This window comes from Pygocentrus nattereri, chromosome 15 (genome assembly GCF_015220715.1).
Source record: "Pygocentrus nattereri isolate fPygNat1 chromosome 15, fPygNat1.pri, whole genome shotgun sequence".
Lineage (NCBI taxonomy): Eukaryota > Metazoa > Chordata > Actinopteri > Characiformes > Serrasalmidae > Pygocentrus > Pygocentrus nattereri.
In genome coordinates, this window is record NC_051225.1 from 15717702 (window position 1) to 15737715 (window position 20014).

General features: G+C 39.0%; 1 protein-coding gene across 11 annotated transcripts in view; it reads left to right on the top strand.

Moving 5' to 3' along the window:
* plekha7b (pleckstrin homology domain containing, family A member 7b) overlaps positions 1-20014 on the top strand; it is a 180938-nt gene that overhangs the window by 140878 nt on the left and 20046 nt on the right. For 8 of the 11 annotated variants that reach the window (XM_017700663.2, XM_037545308.1, XM_017700664.2 and 5 more), the window contains 5 exons: positions 1229-1657; positions 3487-4015; positions 8994-9077; positions 11830-11955; positions 14684-14737. In XM_017700663.2, coding sequence (XP_017556152.1) covers positions 1229-1657; positions 3487-4015; positions 8994-9077; positions 11830-11955; positions 14684-14737 — 1222 coding nt within the window. The remainder of the gene's footprint in view (positions 1-1228; positions 1658-3486; positions 4016-8993; positions 9078-11829; positions 11956-14683; positions 14738-20014) is intronic. The other 3 variants (XM_017700669.2, XM_017700666.2, XM_017700668.2) reach the window with 2 other exon arrangements.

Genomic DNA, 20014 nt, shown 5'->3' on the forward strand with positions numbered 1-20014 from the left:
AAATCTTTCATGCCTGTAGCTTTTACAAGTCTGCTAAGAAAATAATATGGGGTGAAGTACCTTCTGTAATGCATCAGACTCAGAGCTCCTACAGCAGAGGTCATTAATAGGCAGACCACGGTCCGAGTCTGGGCCCAGGCGCTGTCTTATGCAGACCTGGGCCTATAACCAATAAAATATGTAGAATTATTTATTTTTGACTGGGTGGTCCTGTTTTAATCAGCATAGCTTTTCTAGCCTTTACAGTGCCACTTTAGCGCCTGGGAGACTCATAGAACAATTGCATTGCAAAAACCACACGTGACGCTACTCAGCCAATCAGATCTGTGCATTTCAATGAGCTCTGAGACTTGAGTGAGTGACACCACACAGGGAAGGGACGAGGCGAGAAACAGCAGTGAGTCAGAGGGAAGTTATTTCATATGACATGATCTAAAAAGAGAAAACTGACAGTAAATATTGTTGAAATCTGACTGAACTGGATTTTATTTGATCTGATAATTAGTTGTTGACTGTATAAGATGTTGATATTCCTACTAGGCTAATTCAGTAAACAGTATAAGGCACTGAGTCATGATGCAAGTTAGACCTTATGATGTTCTGAATCTTAAATTGTATTTAACTGGATCTTGTTGAATTTTAATTAAAGACCTCTGTCCTACAGTAATAGTTGCACTGTTCAAATTAACCTCACAGGAATGTAATAGCACATCCTATTACAGACTTTGGCACCTCTTTTTTGGTAACCGGGAGGAGAGGCTAACCCTAAAAATGAAGCTCTTGGTTTCTTTATTAAATTACATGATATTAAATGAGCCATGTTTTACTAGTCTAATGCTACTTTATCTAATATTAACCAGAAGTTCATTGTTGTTGTTTGTTTTTTATGTTATTGCTGTTGTGAACATCAGGTGATGATGTTTGGATTTGGCCTATCTGAGGTCATTCAACAAAATTACATAGATACTTCATCACACACGACTTGGCCAGTCGAATCTCTTACAAGCTACTGGACCTCCTCCAGGTCAGATAGGGGGTTAAAGGTACAGTAACAAAAAACAGCCTGTCTTATGGATAAAGAGAGGTTGGCAGATGCTCATGTGGAGGTGAATTATGACTGTTTTGGTACATAAAACCACACAAATGCTGTAAGTACATCTCAGCGGAAAACATAAAATGTGCCGTAGGGGCTCTTTTGAAAGATAAAACTTTATTTCTCTTCCCACAGAGAAGTTCCGAAAGCTGAGCAACAGGCGGTTCCCCAAATAAATCACGTCAGCGGGAGCAGCAAAAGCTCCTCCCAGGCTGAGGGCCTCCATCAGGGAGGGTGGGGTGAGGTGGCAGACGGTGAAGTGGTCAGACAGGAGAGGGAGGTGGAGGTACGTCATGGTTACAGTAAAGATGGCTCAGAGGCCCAAGTCAAGGCCTCCTTCCCAGATGCAGAAGTGGATGGCCTTTCTCCGGATTTCGGAGCCCCATCTCGAGCCTCATCTGCCCTGCCTCCTCAGAGAAATGGCCTGCATCCTGACCAGAATGGCAATGTGGTGTATAAGAGGGGCCTAGTGCCCCGCACAGACACTGAGAAACAGGTGCAGAGGAAGACGGCGCTGGCTCAGGTGGAGCACTGGGTCAAAGCCCAGAAGGGGGATCCTAAAAGGTCAGTGGCTTTCATGCACCATAAAAGACAAAGCATCATTGTACTAATGTTTCTATACAATAAAAAATATAGCTGCTGTCGGAAGAAAACCTTCTCCATTTTTGTTGTTTTTCAATGTTTTACATAATTTAGAAATTCCTGTCACCCTTTACATTGTGTGTAAATTCCATGATGAATGGACCAAAAGAAATGGCCCAGAATGACTTGGAAAAAAATCTGTTTCCATTGACTTCCACTAAAAGTAAAGCATGTTTTTTCCTTCTCCTGTAAAGTTACCATTTTGGAGATATGAGGTTTCGTTCCTCATATCTTGGCAAGTGAAAAAATCTGAAATGTACACGATATAGCTAATATTTCTCATTAGGAGATTATGAGAATTTTATAAAATGATTGAATCTATTTAAACACATTACTTCTTATTTTAAGTGAAATTACTTGGAAGATTTTGCTTGAATGATTTTAATGTGTCCACCACTAAGATAATTCATAAGGTCACTTTAAATATGTTAGTATGTCTAGAAATAAGAATTTTATGATATTCTTACAACCACCTCATAATTATAAATATTAGATACATTGTCTACATTTAATATTGGCTACAAAGTTTTGCACTAAAAGCTCTCATGTGAGGCTTCATTTAAGAGTGGGAGCTCTCTTGTGAAATAACCCCCTCTGCTGATGCTGAATGTAGTATATCTGCTTTTTATAGACAAACACTGTATTCATTTATTTTTGCCTTATTTTCTTTTTCTGTTCACTCTCAAAGCGTGTGAACATCACCAACTGCTCATACCTCAGACCTTTTATTTACTGTACATTCATAAACAAACTGCCACTATAGTGTAAACCAGCAGCAAATTAATGAAATAATTTTTTTTTATTTTATATTTAAACTCTTCCGGCATTTTCTTTTGTTGTCAAGTGGGATGGAATAAGGCCCCAGTTCAATGGCAACCTAATTTTTTTTGACAATTAACATATAACACATACATAAATGAAAATATACATTCAATACTGTGCAAATGTCAGAGAACACCAAGTTAATTTTTAAGGATATCTTTGGATATGAGGAGTTTCAATATGAGAATCCACTTCAATAAGGCGAACATCAAAGGAAACAGGAGTCTCCAAAACTTAAAATTAAAAACCTAAAAAAATCCCAACGACCATGCAAGATATAATAGGCCATCATCAGAAAAACAGAAGAAAAAGCTTTCATCTTTGAGAAACTGGAGAAAAAGCTCCACTCAGGCTTCCCCTCTGGAAAAATCCACAGGTGTTTCGGTCCGTTCTGACCACACAGCGCCCACAGACATCTTGGCGCTGTGGGTCTGGAAGGATGTGAAGCTGCTACAGAAAAGAAAATTTGGACATTTGAGATGTGGAGTAAGGTGGAGTAAGGTTAATTGGGATTAATTGGACTGTTAAAAGCAGAAAAGCCAAGTTCTAAGACTGAACTTTGGAGGTATGTAAAAATATCCCTCCTCACATCTCTTTAAAACTGAAAGCAAGGGTCTCGAAAATAATGTAAGCTGTAATAAAAGAAAGGCAGACACAATAATTACTGAAAAACTGATATTATAGTTAGTTGTTGAGATTTCTGTGAAATTTTCTGTTGAACATTTTTTTCTTTTTGTTTTTTCCTGACAGTGAAAAATGAATCATTTGTACTTAAAGGATGTTTTGACTGGAAATGAAATAAATAAAGGTGATCTCTGATTTTTGCACAGTATTGTTTTTTTAGTCCCACTTGTGTTTATTTTCTTGTTACTTGTTCCTGCCATTTGAATGTGGATTATTTCTGGGTCTCTTCTTCTGTGTGATTCCAGCCACCCTTCCTCAGAGTACACTCTCCCCAGGCGGACGCCTCCTCCGCAGCCTAAGCTAGGTGTGATGGAGGCCTACCAGTCATTGCCAAAGACAGCCCGGCGCCCATCAGGTGGCTCACCCCCAGTGACCCGCAACCTGCCCAGCGACTACAAATATGCCCACGACCGCCTGAGCCACTTCTGCATGTCCACGGATGAGCGGATGGCCACCAAGGAGGGCATGGTGTGGCAGCTGTATGAGTGGCAGCAGAGGCAGCAGTTCCGCCATGGTAGCCCCACAGCACCTGTCTTCACCGGGCCAGATTACTTGGACACGGCGGCTGCATTCAGGGTCACCCTGGAGGTCCCCCGCTCTATATCTGTGCCCCCATCCCCATGCGACATTCCACCACCGGGACACCCTACCAAGCTACTCTCACCCCGTCGTCCCCACACCCCGGCTGACCGGGTGACTGTTCGCCCACTGGACGAGATTTCGTCTGTGGTGGACGCACCTGGCCCAGGCTCTCCGAGACGGGTCGTTTCAAAGGTGAGGTTTCATACAAGTCTGGGATTCAGTTACGATTTGGTAGGAAAGCATTCAGAGCATCATGACATCTCCGATTTGACCAGATCTTAGTAAGATTCAATATGAATATGTGAAATATGAACAGTAAACGTAGTTTTTGTGTTTAAAAGTATCCCCAGAATTTTATTTTATTTTATTTTATTGTAGTTTATTGTATTGTATTATTTTGTAAATGTATTGCATTGAATGGCACAGAGTTCTGTGTTCAACTCTGTTCCTTTTTCTCTCAGTGTCTGCAGTGACATTTGTTTCTAGGAGTATCTGAGCTCAGGACTGTCTTTTTCTCTAAGCTATTCGTAACTAGCAAAGATACTTTCTCTAGATTGACAAAGCACTTCTTGTAAGTCGCTCTGGATAAGAGCGTCTGCTAAATGCTGTAAATGTAAAAGTACATTTTATGTCGGCTAACACGTGAGCTGATACCTTACTGAATATTCTAGTAATATATTGCAGTCTAACATTCCAATATTGATGCTCCACCACGATGCATCAGTACAATTTTACAGCACTATTTAACATGCTAACGGAATCCCACAGTACTGGGTAAAGTCTTTGGCAAGCCAGGAAAACTGTTTAAAGCTTTTTATCTGGCCAGTAAGTAAGTTTATGCTTGTACTAATGTATGAAAATCTAAATCTTAAAAAATTAAACATCAGCACAGTAAAAAATATCAAATGTATTGATATCTTGGGAAAAAAGTGTCCAAGACAAAGACTCCATACTGTGCAATTAAACACTGAATTAATGCACAACCGTGCAAATCTAGGCTCTCAGGTTTGGTTCCTCTGCTTCTCAGTCTTCCTCAGCCATTGCATTGATTTGTTGAATTCAGTCAGCAGCACAGTTAGTGAAGTTGATTAGCTAAACTAGGTATCCGATGGCAACTGTAAATACTGGGATACATTCAGTAGATATTTGAAAATGGTTAAGCTAAACACTGTCAGTGGAAAATCGCAATGTATTGTGTTAATGTTAGTTAGAGTTATTGTGGTGTTACTGTTAATGATTTTCCAAGGAAAAAGAAACAGTTACTACCTGAATAAATAACGTAAAATTAGGGCTGCCAACATTAATGCATTCATTTTGTGTTGTTTTTTAGCAGCATTTTGTAGTTTCAGTCCTCATGTGTGAGCTGTTTGTTGCTATATGTTTTAGTTACAGACTGAATTTTAGTGTTTTGATTGAGAACAGAACCCATTCTAAACCTTTAGTCTACTGTGTGCTCTCAGTGAATGTGTGAGACGACTCAGAGCACCTATACACTTTTTATGGAGAGTGGGAATGATTTATAAACTGGTACCCTAATTACAGCTTTGTGATTACAGGATATAAAATATTAATAGATTAAAAACAGGCCTATAAACACTTTTTAGGGGTGCTGGTGGGAAGGGCTGCTGAGAGGGCTACAGTGCACCTAGATTTCAGCCTTTTATAATTGCAACTGCTAAAAATGTTTAATAATAATAATAATAATAATAATAATAATTGGTTACTGCGAAATATAGCAATCTACTCTAATATCATAAAGTTGGTCCAGAACGAGAGCTGAGTGAGCTTCAGGTTGATGTGTTTCAGTTTTGTGTGTAAACTCTCTCCTCATTACAGCACTTCATGACACATTTTGATGTAAATTATCTAAATATATAGAATAATAAATAGGCGAATCATTATGCATTTCTTTGTACATCATTTATATGCTGCCTAAATAATATATAAGAAAATAAGTAAATAAATAAATAAATGGATGCTTACAAAAATCTGGCACAAGGGCAATTTAAGATTAAAAACATTGTGAAATGTTTAAGAAACATCAACAGGTGATGCAATCATGCTTGGACATAAAGAAGCATGCAGGAAAGGTCTAGTCCTTTAAGCGACGATTGGTTGAGGCTCACCGGTTCGCTGACAATGCTTCAGTAAAAAATCCAGCAGTTTAAATATAACTTTGCTCAGTGACTGATTACATGGACTTTAAGTATTTTACCTTCTACCATACATCATCGAAAGGTTCAGGAAATCTGGGGGTATCTTGTGCATAAAGGGTAAGAGTAAAAACTGCAACTAAATACCCATCATTTTTAACTGCTTAAATGGCACTGCGTTAAAAGCAGCCATGTTGTTTTGATGGATATTTTTGCGTGAGCTTGAGAATATAAAAAAAGTTTTCAGTAATCACCGTCCAACTCTGCTTACACAAATGTAAGGTAACACTGTACTATACACAGTAGAAGTCATACTTCCAACATCCAGAAACACTGCCAACTTCTCTGTGCTCAAGATCATCTGAAATGGACTACGCAGTGGAAACGTGTATTGTGGTCTCACGAGTCAATCTTTCAGATTGTTTCTGAAAATAATGGCTGTCATGCTCTCTGGGCCAAAGAAGAATAAGGACCATCTAGATTATTACCAGCATAAAGTTCCAACACCAGAGTCTGTCATGAAAAGGAGGATATTAGTGAATAAGATTCACATCTGTAAAAGCACCATTAATTCTGAACACATTTTAGAGCAACATATGTTCCCATTTATTTAGGAACATCCATGCTTATTTCAACACGACAACACTAAGCGACATTCAAACAGCCTGGCTGCGTAATTAGAGATTGCAGGTGCTATCTGCAGTCAAGAACTGCCTCACATTGAAAATGTGTGTTTTAATAAGATCAGAATACAACAACAGCAGCCATGTATGGTTTAACAGCGGAATACTTGTTTAACTGAAGATTTTTTTTTTTAAATTCCACTTTTCACTGGATCATTTTGTGCCTTTAATCCTCAGATGCTTTTACCTTTCAGTTTAGAATATACTTAAACTGTTCTGTAGATGAGAGTTGTAGGTGTGTCTGCAATTTCTGGCTTATTTTTGTTTATTCTGTTTGATCTAATTGTTTTATTGATTTGCATACTTTATCAGTTCTGTTTACTGTGTTGTTGTAATATATTTTTCTTCATACAACAGTGAGTTCTGGCCGCGCGAGCTGATTGGTTGAGAGGCGTTCTAACTGTGCTGTTATTTCAACATAACTTCACAGGTTTATCACAAACACTGTATCACTCCACTGACATGCTGTTGCAAAGCAACGACTTTGACAGCTGTAGGAGACGCTCTAGCCATTTGAACATTTTTACTTCTTACTTTGCCACAAACAGGAAACAGACACTTTTAAGATCACATTTTACCAACAGCTGATTTGGTCAGACTCTGAAGATGAGACGACACTAAATTCCCAAATGGGCAGTTGGCCTGTGTGGAGCTGGAGAACGAAATGCCAGCTATGGAGCGAGTGGGTGGAGCTCGTTACTCTGACGTAGCTACAAGCTGCTCGTTAAGGAACTATAATTTGGAGGAAGGAACTGAACATTCAAACATATTAAACAGCCCAGTTTATTAATTTATTACTTCATTTATTTAACTGTTGTATTAAAGCAGTAGAACACTCAAGGAGTGTGTTATCGCCAATAACATCATGGCTGTGATGATCTACGGCCACCAAATCACAACCGTGATGTTATTTCGTGATAATACACTCCCTCTGTGTTCTACTGCTTAAGTGTGTTCTACAGGGCCCCACTGTAAATGGGACCAGGGTCTCAGTGGGCTAAGCTGGATAAATAGAGAATAATAATTTAAAAAAAAAGTTTGACAGCTCTAATTTAAGTATTTTTTATTTATACTTATACAATATACATAGACAGCTCAGCACACTGGTTGCGGTGAGGAATTCCTTTTTTTGTTCTGTTTAGATGGTTGTCAGGCACCCAAACTGCATGTGTTAGTGGGAATCTGTGCCTGAGAAGCGGTCCCCAACTGCTTTCCCGCTGTACTGCACTTTTTTAAAAGGATTTCACACACACGTCCCCACAGGATTCACACAGTCTTCATCCCAGAGCCCATCCCACAGGTGCAGGGGTGTGTTTTTGTGCATCAGACTGTGTGTGTGTGTGTGTGTGTGTGTGTGTGTGTGTGTGTGTGAAGAGTCCTGCTTTCCTACTGCGACTGATAGCAAGTTTGACTACTCTGCCACACCCTCCACATCAGAGCTGGCCCTGCTAGCATCCTCCCAGTCCTGTCATTCTCACTCTGTGCTCAGCAGAAGTCGAGCTGCGTGTGAACTCACTAATTACGCATCCCCAGCAGAGCCACTCACAAAGACACTGTAAACCAGAACGGCATACACAACGTCGTCTTCAGGCCACCGCATCAAACAGCGCCAGCCTTGAAGAACAGCGGGGCATTTAGAACGGATAATTTTAGCTATAGATGAACTTTGTTAGCTTGCGCACTGGCAGCTTGTAGGTTTTATAGGATTCCTCTGGCAGGCTAGCATCTTTGTAGCATGGACCTCCACCGAGGATCGTTAAAGCCCACGTACTTAAGTGGTAAAATTTTGCCAAGGGCTCCCCGGCTCCCTATAAACAGCCCCATCTCAAGCATCAGTGTTCTCTTTCTTCTGATCTCATGTTTTAAATAAAAAACCTATTATGCAGCAAAAAAGTAGAGCCCAGGGAATTGTGCTGGAAAGCACAGCCTGCACTGTTTTGCTTGCTGGTAGCAAACAAATCGTATTTTAAGAAAGCAGGTTGGAGATAATTTATGTGTAGTTAATTAAATCTCTCGTTGTTTATGAGTCGTGTGATGGGCCTGGTGGAAGGATTCTGTGTGTTAAGCAAAAATGTCAACTCCTCAACGCCCTGTAGCATTCAAAACGAAGCACACACCTTTTTATTTATTTATTTTTATTTCTTCAGATGAATGTAGCAAAACATGAATGCAGTACATAAGTTGTGGGTAATAAACTTTACGTCTGACTTTTACATGGCACCACAAAAGCCCCTGTAGCCAGAAAGCAGTGATGGATTTTGGGTGGACTGTGTCGTCATTATTGAAGTTCGTGATTTTTATATCTTAACCTGCTTTTTGCCTCTACCTTCACAGACCGCCCAGATTGAGAGGAGATCTATGCCGAGCATGGGCTATATCACACACACTGTCAGCGCACCAAGCTTACATGGAAAAACGGTAAGATTTCAGTACGAGAGCTTATAGAAGGATTCAGACAATTTTAAGATGTGCTAAGTGCTGAGGAAAAACATAAAATATAATACCAGAGATTGTGATGATAATCAGTTCAGTCCCGTAGCCAAGTCGTTCATGGTCAGTTTAGAGTTACGATACAGCACAAAGGTCTTAGCCCAGCTAAGTCCCATAAGTGTGTTTTGCTTGGAACTAGAATACATATAAATAAATATTAACACTAAATAACTTTAGAAATTAACCAGAATTTCTTGCTTTCAGAGAATTATTGATGTCTCATGAGATAATTAGAAGACAACCATGATTTAGCACAACTGGTTTAACGTCAGTGAAGTACTGATTACCTGAATCAGTTACTGGCTGGCAGCGATGCAGAAAAATGAAGTGCATCGAAGTCAAAGTTCTACATTTTCGCATGAATAAAATACATCCAGCACTTGGACAATTGATAAATCAAAACATAAATATCAGTATTTTCATTGTTTAAATGAGAATTTAACCAGTTTTTCAGACTATTAGAATGAAATAGTTGAGATGTGAACAAAGTCATTCAATGTGAATTATTCATTATAGAGAAACGTTACTGACTCAGACTTCCTTACATCAGTGATGCTACAGTCACAAAAAATATAGCCATTTTATTTACAACCCCATTTCCAAAAAAGTTGGGACGTTGTGCAAAATGTAATTAAAACGAATGATATGCAAATCATTTAAACTTTATATTTAATTGAAATTAATACAAAGACAATAAATCAAGTGTTAAAACTGAGAAATTTTATTGTGTTTGAATAATATATGCACATTTTGAATTTGATGCCAACAACACGTTCCAAAAAAGTTTACTGCCATGTTTCATCACCTCTTCTTTTAAAAGCACTCTGTAAGTGTTTGGGAACTGAGGAGACGCTGCTTTAGGTTTGAAAGTGAAATGTTTTCTCATTCTGGTTTGATATAGTATATTAGATATTAGTCGTATTTTTCATTTCCTAATGTGCCACGTTTCCAGTGGTGACAGGTCTGGACTGCAGGCAGGTCAGTTTAGCACCTGGACTCTTTTAATATGGAGCCATGCTGTTGTAATACATGCAGAATGTGGTTTGACATCGTCTTGCTGAAATAATCAAGGCTTTTCCTGAAAAAGACGTCATCTGGACAGCAGCATATGTTGCCAAAACCTGTATATATCATTCAGCATTAATGGTGCCTTCACAGATGTGCATATCACCTATGCCATGTGCACTAATGCCCCCCTAAACCATCATGAATACTGGCTTTTGAACTGTGCACTGATAACAAGCTGAGTGGTCTTTAGCCTGGAGGACACAGTGCCCTGTTTTTAATGCAGCGCCAAAGGGCCCAAAGATCACAGCCAACTAATAGTAGTTTTTGGCTCCGTCCCTTACATACAGAGATTTCTCAAGATTCTCTGAATCTTTTAATGATATTATGTATTGTAGACAATGAAAAGCAGAAGGTCTTTGCTATGTTATATTGAGAAATGTTCTTGAATTGTTGCACTATTTGAAGGCGTGGACCTTTTACAGAGTGGTGAACTCCTCCCCATCTTTACTTCTGAAAGACTCCACCTCTCTGAGATGCTCTTTATACCCAGTCATGTTACTGACCTTTTTCCAATTAAACACCAGGTGTTTTTTTTTTAGCTTTACACAACTTAACCAGTCTTCTGTTGCCCCCATCCCAACTTTTTTGGAACGTGTTGTTGGCATAAAATTCAAAATGGGCAAATATTTTTCAAAAAGCAATAAAATTTCTGTTTCAACATTTGATATTTTGTCTTTGTACTTTTGTCAATTGAATATAGGGTTTAAATGATTTGCACATCACTGCATCTTTATTTATATTTACATTTTGCACAGCGTCCCAACTTTTGCAATACTAAAACCACCAGTGAACCTACATGTGTTTAAGTTTTGTATTGTTGATGCAATGTTGGTAATAGAAAAGTTTTTATGCCATTTCATATAATTCAACCTCTTTAGATGTATGTTTTTTGTCATCAACCCTCGGTCAGCAAGTTTCTGTAGAATATAGCATTTCACATCAGACCCCTCTGAATGACTTTGTTCACATCTTAACCATCTATTATGCAGAAATAAAAAAATAGAGCAAAAAAGTCCAAGGCCTTTTTACAATGATAAAGAGCCTCAAACACTGGCACGTACTTTCACAGACCAGAGTTTCAGCTCCTGTAAGTCGTCTGTTTGGCAGAATGGGCTGTTATGCAGTATCTCTGGCTTTGAAACACACTGACTAACAAAAAAGGTCACCTCTTTGACGTTACTGACTGATACATCACATCTCTTCCTCCTCTTCATTTTTTTCCTGTAAGTGTTTAATGAAAAGTGCACTAGAGCTATAAAGGTATTACATAAATGCAGTCATTGATTTTTGATGTATTTTTTTTTATCTGTATAAATGCTCTGCTGCATCAAGGAAAGGTTTCGGAATTGGTTAATCCAACACATTGGCAGATGGAAAATCACAACCTGCTGTATTAATGTTCATATAATGTTCGTATTTATTCTAATGTTAGTCTTTTTCCAAGCAACTAAACACTGACTCCCCACTGCTTTACATATAATTTTTTTCTGATGGCCTAAGTCTGTTGCATGTTATAAAAGCGCAGTAGTTTCGGTTGCCGGTCGGTGCTTCTGACCCGAAGTTGCTGCCCTGGTGGCCGCATCTTGAAGTGCTCTCTCTACCCCTCTACCAGCCGGAGGAGCTGACGCTGCTTCTCATCCAGCTCAGGAGACACCAGGCCAAGATGGCCAGCGTGCGCAGTGATGCGTTTGCTCACCTGCAGAACCAGCACAACGGCCTCTCAGGCCCCAGCCTGCAGGTCAGAGGGTCAGAGCCACCCCCTTCCTAAACCTCCCCCCTGCCCCCCTTCCAGTTCAGGCCCCTCTTTACTGCATCGTGACCCAGTCCCGCTCTGTGCCCTCATCTGTATGGCTGCGCTCTGTGGGTAGTTGTGTCGTGGTTGTGGTAGTTTGGTGCTACAGTGCGCATGGACAGTAGAGAGGACTCGTCACAGTTTGGCCTGCAGAATTCAAACGTACCCACCTGTGACCCCTCTTTTTTGGTGCATTTTGATATTTATTTATTTACATTTATTAATTCTTTTTCATCTCCTTTTTTTGGAACCCTCTGAATTGCCCCTTCAAATGTTCGTTTTGAGCATGTTGCTTGTTAACTTGCCTGCATTCACAAAATTAAATGTCATACATTTTTTCTGCTGTTTGAAGTGTTGGCAGTCCTAGAAGTACACATTTAAGTAGAATATTAAATCTTTAAAAGCACTCCTCAATAGATATGTTTCCCTTTTTTAAAGTTAAGGTCAAATCTCTACACTAAGCTGAAAGTTGAATCAGTTTATTGCTGTTTCATGAAAGCAGCGCGGCGAACGCAGTGCATGAGTCTCAGATCTGCAGACAGAGCGAAGCTGCAAAGGTGTTGTATGCCTTTGCTTACCGCAGACGCTGTTTCCCTTGGGTAGTTTTTGGGCTGCATTTGTGAACAGTAATGACCCAGTGAGGTTCCTAGACTCGATTTTCTGTAATCGACCTGTTCTTGCTCCCCTACAAATGCCTTCTTTTGTAGCTGCTGTTGCTAGTTTCGACAAGCTTTACCCAAAATTGGCAGAAGTCCCATTCATATAATGAGATATTGTTCTGCAAGTAGGATTTGTCTCATGCTCCGGTCACACCAAACTGTTGCCTTGCAATTTCCCCAGCAGGGTGGAGCAAAAATCAGATGGGTATGGGTGGCCCTGGAGCATGAAGTTTGGTGAATATCTAATGCTATAGCTAGTTATCCAGTTTTTTATAGCTGTGAGTGACAGCAACATTATGTTGATTTAGGACCAGTTAATTCATTCATTCATTCATTTATTTATTTTTTCAGAAAGAAAATATCCTAACTCACCCTATATTTCCACTATTTATGTATCAATATTATATTTATATATCAATATGTGCACTTTTTATACTCACAGACCTTAATCTTTATGTGCTTTATGTCACTTCAGTGTTAATTTCAGGACCTCTTATATATATATATATATATATATATATATATATATATATATATATATGTATGTATGTGTATATATATATTTTATTCTATTTTTCTACAATTAATGTTTACTTTTACAATTAGTGTTTTTTTTTTTTTGTCTATTTAAATTCACACTTTTCCTGTTCACCATCTATTTAATGTTCTTGTTAGACCTTGGGGTCTGAGAGTAACGCAGTTTCAGTTTACTGTATGTCCTGTATATATTGTATTGTCAATAAAGCTCACTTGACTTGACTTGATTTATTTTATAGTGGCTCACGCATCTCAGGGTTGCGAATTTGTGAAGTTAAAGTTCGCCTAGATAGATCACGCAGAGCGGAATTCACTGCCACAAAAGCAAGACACTTCCACATTCAAGTCAAGTCAAGAGGCTTTTATTGTCATTCCATCCATGTACAAGTACACAAGGGAGTGAAATTGCGTTCCTCCAGGACCAACATGGTGCAACATGAAACAAAGTAGACAGTACAAAATGCAAACGTGCAGATATAAATGTTGTGAAAAAAAAAATAGACTAGAAACAATGCAATAAATATGATAGTAAATAAGACATTAGACACATTTAACATACAGGACCGCGCAGCACCTGCACTGTTTGGCAAATTGTACCCGTGTTCAGTGACCGTGGCTTTAGACAAATTCCTCATTTTTGTTTTTTACCTGCCTAAATTCAATTCAGTCCAAAACATAGGGAAGCTTTTTTTTCTGTTTGCATTTTTACCTTTTTTCCTCCCCATTTCCTCTTTTTTTCTGCTCAGCTCAAACTGCCAATTCTGTTACATTTGCTAGCATCATACTGCATGATAGGGGAACGGACCTGTTGTACCCACCTGGAGAGAGCGAGATGTATATGTCATCACCAGGGATTGAGCGCATCTTCCAGTCATAGGGCCAGTGACAGTTGTGCAACCCTGGACACCATAGAGTAACATTTTAAACCGGAAACTCTGCACAATGACATCAATACTGCCAGATGTTCTCTTATAAACAAACATCAGCATTGGACAAATGTTTAGATTTGACCAATATTTCAGAGAATATTTAATGACATAGTTATTGTTTGTTTATTTTTACTACAGTGGAAACTAATAAAACATAAATGTTACGTTTCTCTCTAGTGTGAATCCAAGTGGGTCTAGTCTCAAATTCTATAAATTTTATAAATGCTTACATATCGGCATTGATATCAGCGTCAGCAAATATGTGCATATCGGCATCTGCCCGGAGATCCCATATTGGTGCGTCCCTACTGGACGTTCAACATTTCATAGCAAAGCCAAAACAAAGATCAGTTTATTATTCGGTTTACCAGCGTTCTTTAAAGCTTGTTGAATCTCACAACAACTGCTGTGACAGAAAGCGATGGTGGGCTGAGCACACACACCTGAACTGTGTGGTCTTTGGCTTGATAATGTTATTTAAATATTCTAAACGTAACACACTTTGCAGCTTCTTGTCATGTGATCTGTCTCTCCGTTCCCCACTTAAAGGCAGATGACACCTACCTGCAGCTGAAGAAGGATTTGGAGTATCTAGACCTGAAGGTGGGCCCCTTATTAATGTGCCTTTGTCTTCCTCATTTCTCCTCTTGTTCTCTTCTGATTTTTCAGCCATTTTTTGTGCTCTTTTACAACCCCGATTCCAATGAAGTTGGGACGTTGTGTAAAACATAAATAAAAACAGAATACGATGATTTGCAAATCCTTTTCAACCTATATTCAATTGAATACACTACAAAGACAAGATATTTAATGTTCAAACGGATAAACTTTATTGTTTTTTGCAAATATTCAAATATGCTGGCTGCATTTCTGGGTGTTGTTGATATGTGGCTTTCACTTTGCATGGCAGAGTTTTAACTTGCACTTGTAGATGGAGCGACGAACTGTGTTCACTGACAGTGGTTTTCTGAAGTGTTCCTAAGCCCATGTGGTGATATCCATTACAGATTGATGTTGGTTTTAACGCAGTGCCGCCTGAGGGCTCGACGGTCACAGGCATTCAACGTTGGTTTTCTGCCTTGCTGCTTACTTGCAGAAATTTCTCCAGATTCTCTGAATCTTTTGATGATATGATGGACTGTAGATGATGAAATCCCTAAATTCCTTGCATTTGCACATTGAGAAACGTTGTTCTTAAACTATTGGACTATTTGCTCACGCAGTTGTTCACAAAGTGATGAACCTCGCCCCATCCTTGCTTGTGAATGACTGAGCCTTTCAGGGATGCTCCCTTTATATCCAATCATGACACTCACCTGTTTCCAATTAACCTGTTCACCTGTGGAATGTTCCAAACAGGTGTTTTTTGAGCATTCCTCAACTTTCCCAGTCTTTTGTTGCCCCTGTCCCAACTTCTTTGGAACATGTTGCAGGCATCAAATTCAAAATGAGTGAATATTTGCAAAAAACAATAAAGTTTATCCGTTTGAACATTAAACATCTTGTCTTTGTAGTGTATTCAGTTGAATATAGGTTGAAAAGGATTTGCAAATCATCATATTATGTTTTTATTTATGTTTTACACAACGTCCCAACTTCATTGGAATTGGGGTTGTACTTCCGCAGGACATAAATGAGTTTTGGAAACATGATGATTTTAACGTTTCATGTTTGATTGTTCAAGGGACGCATGCAGTAAAACTTTCAAATCTTAACCAATGCACCTTTACAACGACTAATAACCCGGAATAAAGGTGCTGATCTAAGATCAGGCTTTATTTTTCATGCTCGTATGCGTAGCCCCATGAACAGGCTTGTATTGACCCCCAGATCAGCCTTCTTCTCCCTGATGTGTTAAGATATAAATAGAATTGTTGGACTATACGTGTTTGGAGCTAAAGAGACAGTAATGTTCTCTGTGCTATGGCACTCTGCTCTGTTCCATTCCTGCCTGGAATTGAAGGTCAGAAGAGCGGTTAGAAGATGAAAAGCCCATTTCAAATGAATTTGCCTCTTTTTCCTCTTAGAAATGGCCTTAAATGCCTCTAAAGCCTTTTCTCTTAATTGGCTTCGAATACCTTTTTCTTCCCTTATATTTTTACTAACTTGTCACACCATGTTCACCAACATATTTGGTCCCACTTCATATCGACTATGAAAAAGGAAAGACTCAAAAATGTAATGTAATAAAAAAAAAAGTCAATTAATAATGATTTTCACGTGCAGACCCTAAACAGTTACATATTTGGCACATACAGAAGTGCACTGACTTCGATTGTCATCAGTCATAAAAGGGCACCTTAATATTTGACCAAATATTTTGCTTAGTTGAATGCTTTAAAATTCTTGTGCAAATACTTGGTGCATACTTTTATGCTCAGGTATTTAATTATTTGCGTGTATTATTTGACCTACACCTTGCAAAGACAAAGCGCCTATACATCGAGACACATCGGCTGGAGTAAAGCTTCTGATCCACGTGACCTAATAGTGCCTTTTATCTTGGTTTCGTACAGATGAAACGTATTGAGCCGCTCATCCGTTTGGTTCACAGTGTCTTACAAATCTCCACTCAGGGAATTGGGTCCAGTCTGAATGTAAGGACGGCGTGTGCAAAGTGTGACTTCTCCATGGCTTTGTACCCATTGTGCTGTATTCCTGTTGGACCATTCATATAGTGCCCATAGTGGTGAACTGTGTTATGGGCAGTCATGTTCTGTATCGCTGTTTGATAGCGTGCTTTTGTGCATGTGGTATTTAACTGGTATGCATTTACGTTATAAGCTTGTGCTTATTGCCATATAGAGAGAAATATGCTCTCTGAAAAATATCAATACTGTTCTGAATACCAGAAAATACATGCGGTATATGATTGCTGGTAAAAATGGAAAAGATGTGGGCATTATTATTATTATTATTAATATTAATATTATTATTATTACTACTTTACTTACTTTACTATTATTATTACTACTACTATTATTATTATTACTATTTATTAGGGGTGGGACACAAAACATTTTGCCAAAAATATAGTGCGAACACATGAAGCATTGTGGTAAGTAGTGGGTGGTATACACAAATAAGGGCAAATAACGTGACATACGAACAGTGCAACTACGCTAACATTAGCCTTGCCTGGTCAACGATATTTGAGTCAGGTATCAAATGAAAATGTGAATACACAGTAGACCCTGGACCACCTTCCTCTGTTTTGTCCATTGCAGATGAAGTAGTTCAGTTTGTTTGCAAAGCAGGCGACACAAAAGAATTGTTCGTCTTTTGGGACCAATGAGGCCCAGCTGAGGAGCACTGTGGTCTCCCAGCCTTGTTTGGGCAACAAGCCATAGACCAACTGGTACTGATAGACTGAATAACTAGTATTTTCCAAATTCCAGCAGTGTCTGTGTGAAGTGTCTCTTTCTGAGTACCTGTACAGGTGCCAGAATGGAACTGCTGCTCCATTGAAGGTGGAAGGTACATTTGAACAAAAAGCCAACTTTAATGTTTCAGGTTTACTTTGGTTTAATAATTTTAAAAAATTAAAATCTAAATGGGTTTAGGGTATACATATATGTATGTATGTATGTATATGTATATGTATATATATATATACACACATACATACATACATACATGCGCACTATATTGGCAAAAGTATTCACTCACTCATGCAAATCATTGAATTCAAGTGTTCCAACACTTCCATGGCCACAGGTGTATAAAACCAAGCACGTAGGCCTGCAGACTGCTTCTACAAACATTAGTGAAAGAATGGATCACTCTCAGGAGCTCAGAGAATTCCAGCGTGGTACTGTGATACGACGCCACCTGTGCAAGTCCAGTTGTGAAATTTCCTCACTACTAAATATTCCACAGTCAACTATCAGTGCTATTATAACAAAGTGGAAGTGTTTGGGAACGACAGCAACTCAGCCACGAAGTGGCCGGCCACGTAAAATGATAGAGTGGGGTCAGCAGGTGCTGAGGCACATAGTGCACCAACTTTCTGCAGAGTCAATCGCTACAGACCTCCAAACTACAAACAACAAAAAAATGTGGGCTTCAGATCAGCTGGGTTTCCATGGCCGAGCAGCTGCATCCAAGCCTTACCTCACCAAGCGCAATGCAAAGCGTGGAATGCAGTGGTGTAAAGTGCCACTGGACTCTAGAGCGGTGGAGACGTGTTCTCTGGCATGACCAATCACGCTTTTCTGTCTGGCAATCCGATGGGTGAGTCTGGGTTTGGCGGTTGCCAGGAGAACGGTACTTGTCTGACTTCATTGTTCCAAGTGTAAAGTTTGGTGGAGGGGGGATTATGATGTGGGGTTGTTTTTCAGGAGTTGGGCTCAATCCCCTTATTTCCAGTGAAAGGAAATCTTAATGCTTCAGCACCAAAATATTTTGGACAATTTCATGCTCCCAACTTTGTGGGAACAGTTTGGGGACGGCCCCTTCCTGTTCCAACATGACTGCGCACCAGTGCACAAAGCAAGGTCTATAAAGACATGGATGAGTGAGTTTGGTGTGGAAGAACTTGGCTGGCCTGCACAGAGTCCTGACCTCAACCCGATAGACCACCTTTGGGATGAATTCAAGCGGAGTATATGTGTATATATATATATATATATATATATATATATATATATATATATATACCACCCACTACTAGTATCACTGTTTTGTTATTTTTATTACATTTTATTATTTCTTTATTATTATTAAACCCAATATTACAGGAATATCAAACCTCTGTTTTCCTGATGCTGTATTCACCTGCCATTATAATCACACCAGATAAGAACCAAACAAAGTGTTTACTAAGTGTAAACTCATATATAACAATAAATCTCAAGAAATTTTATATGACCTACACTTCCTTTTGAAGCACAGATTGCCATCAAAAATCACAGTATATCACAATACGTGTCACAATATATTGTAATAAGGTCTTTCTGCATTACTTAATTGAATCAAGCCTTTATAAAAACATACTGTAAGTATTGTAAGTAATATGGGGCCTCTAATGAGTCCCACTCCTAATATTATGACTGAACTAATTTTAAAAGTCATTGTGAGTTTAAATGTTACAGTAAGTGGGCAAGTTATACCAGCAATTCAACTAATAGGCAAGTATTTATTATAAGTCAAACCCCTGTTTAACACTCCATGTTGTTTATTTTGATTGGAGTGTTTTGGGGGGTCTGCCACATGGTTTGTGATGAGTCCACCATCAATGAAAAAGTATTGATACTTTGCCAGGGAAGGAGTAAGTCTGTGGGTGGATCACTGTAGCTTTTCAGGTCCAGGAGCTTCGTCTCACAGAGCTTAACAGTATTTTAACTGGCTTGTGTGGTTATGTGTCCTGTCTTTTGTGTGTATGAAGCTGGCCAATTCTTGTATTACTCTAATTTTAGCAGGCTTGTTTTCAGTGGGCTGTGCAGTCTCAGTGTTTTAAAGACATGTTTTTGACTGGTGTTCACTGGAATAATGAAGTGGTTTCCAGTCATGGTCCAGAACTCCTGTCCTTGTGTTTTCTCTGTTTCAGTACACCTATTGATGAAGGGCTTGCTAATCAGCTGTTAAGCTGGATCAGATGTGTTTGAGCAGGAAGAACATTAAATATGCTGGGCAGGAGTGTTTCAGCACTAGGGCTGGGAACCATTGGGGTGGTGTTAGGGCTGTCATGATTGCTTAATCGGTCTTTGTTTCTCAATTTTAAAATTTTAAATTGACCTGTTTGATGAATGTAGTGATTAGTTTTGCATGTTGTATGATGATAATCCACATTTACAAATTCTCCTTAATGTTGTGCCTTACAGAAAGAATCGGTTGTTGTTTATATTAAACACAATCTGTCCAGAAGCCAGAGATCAACCT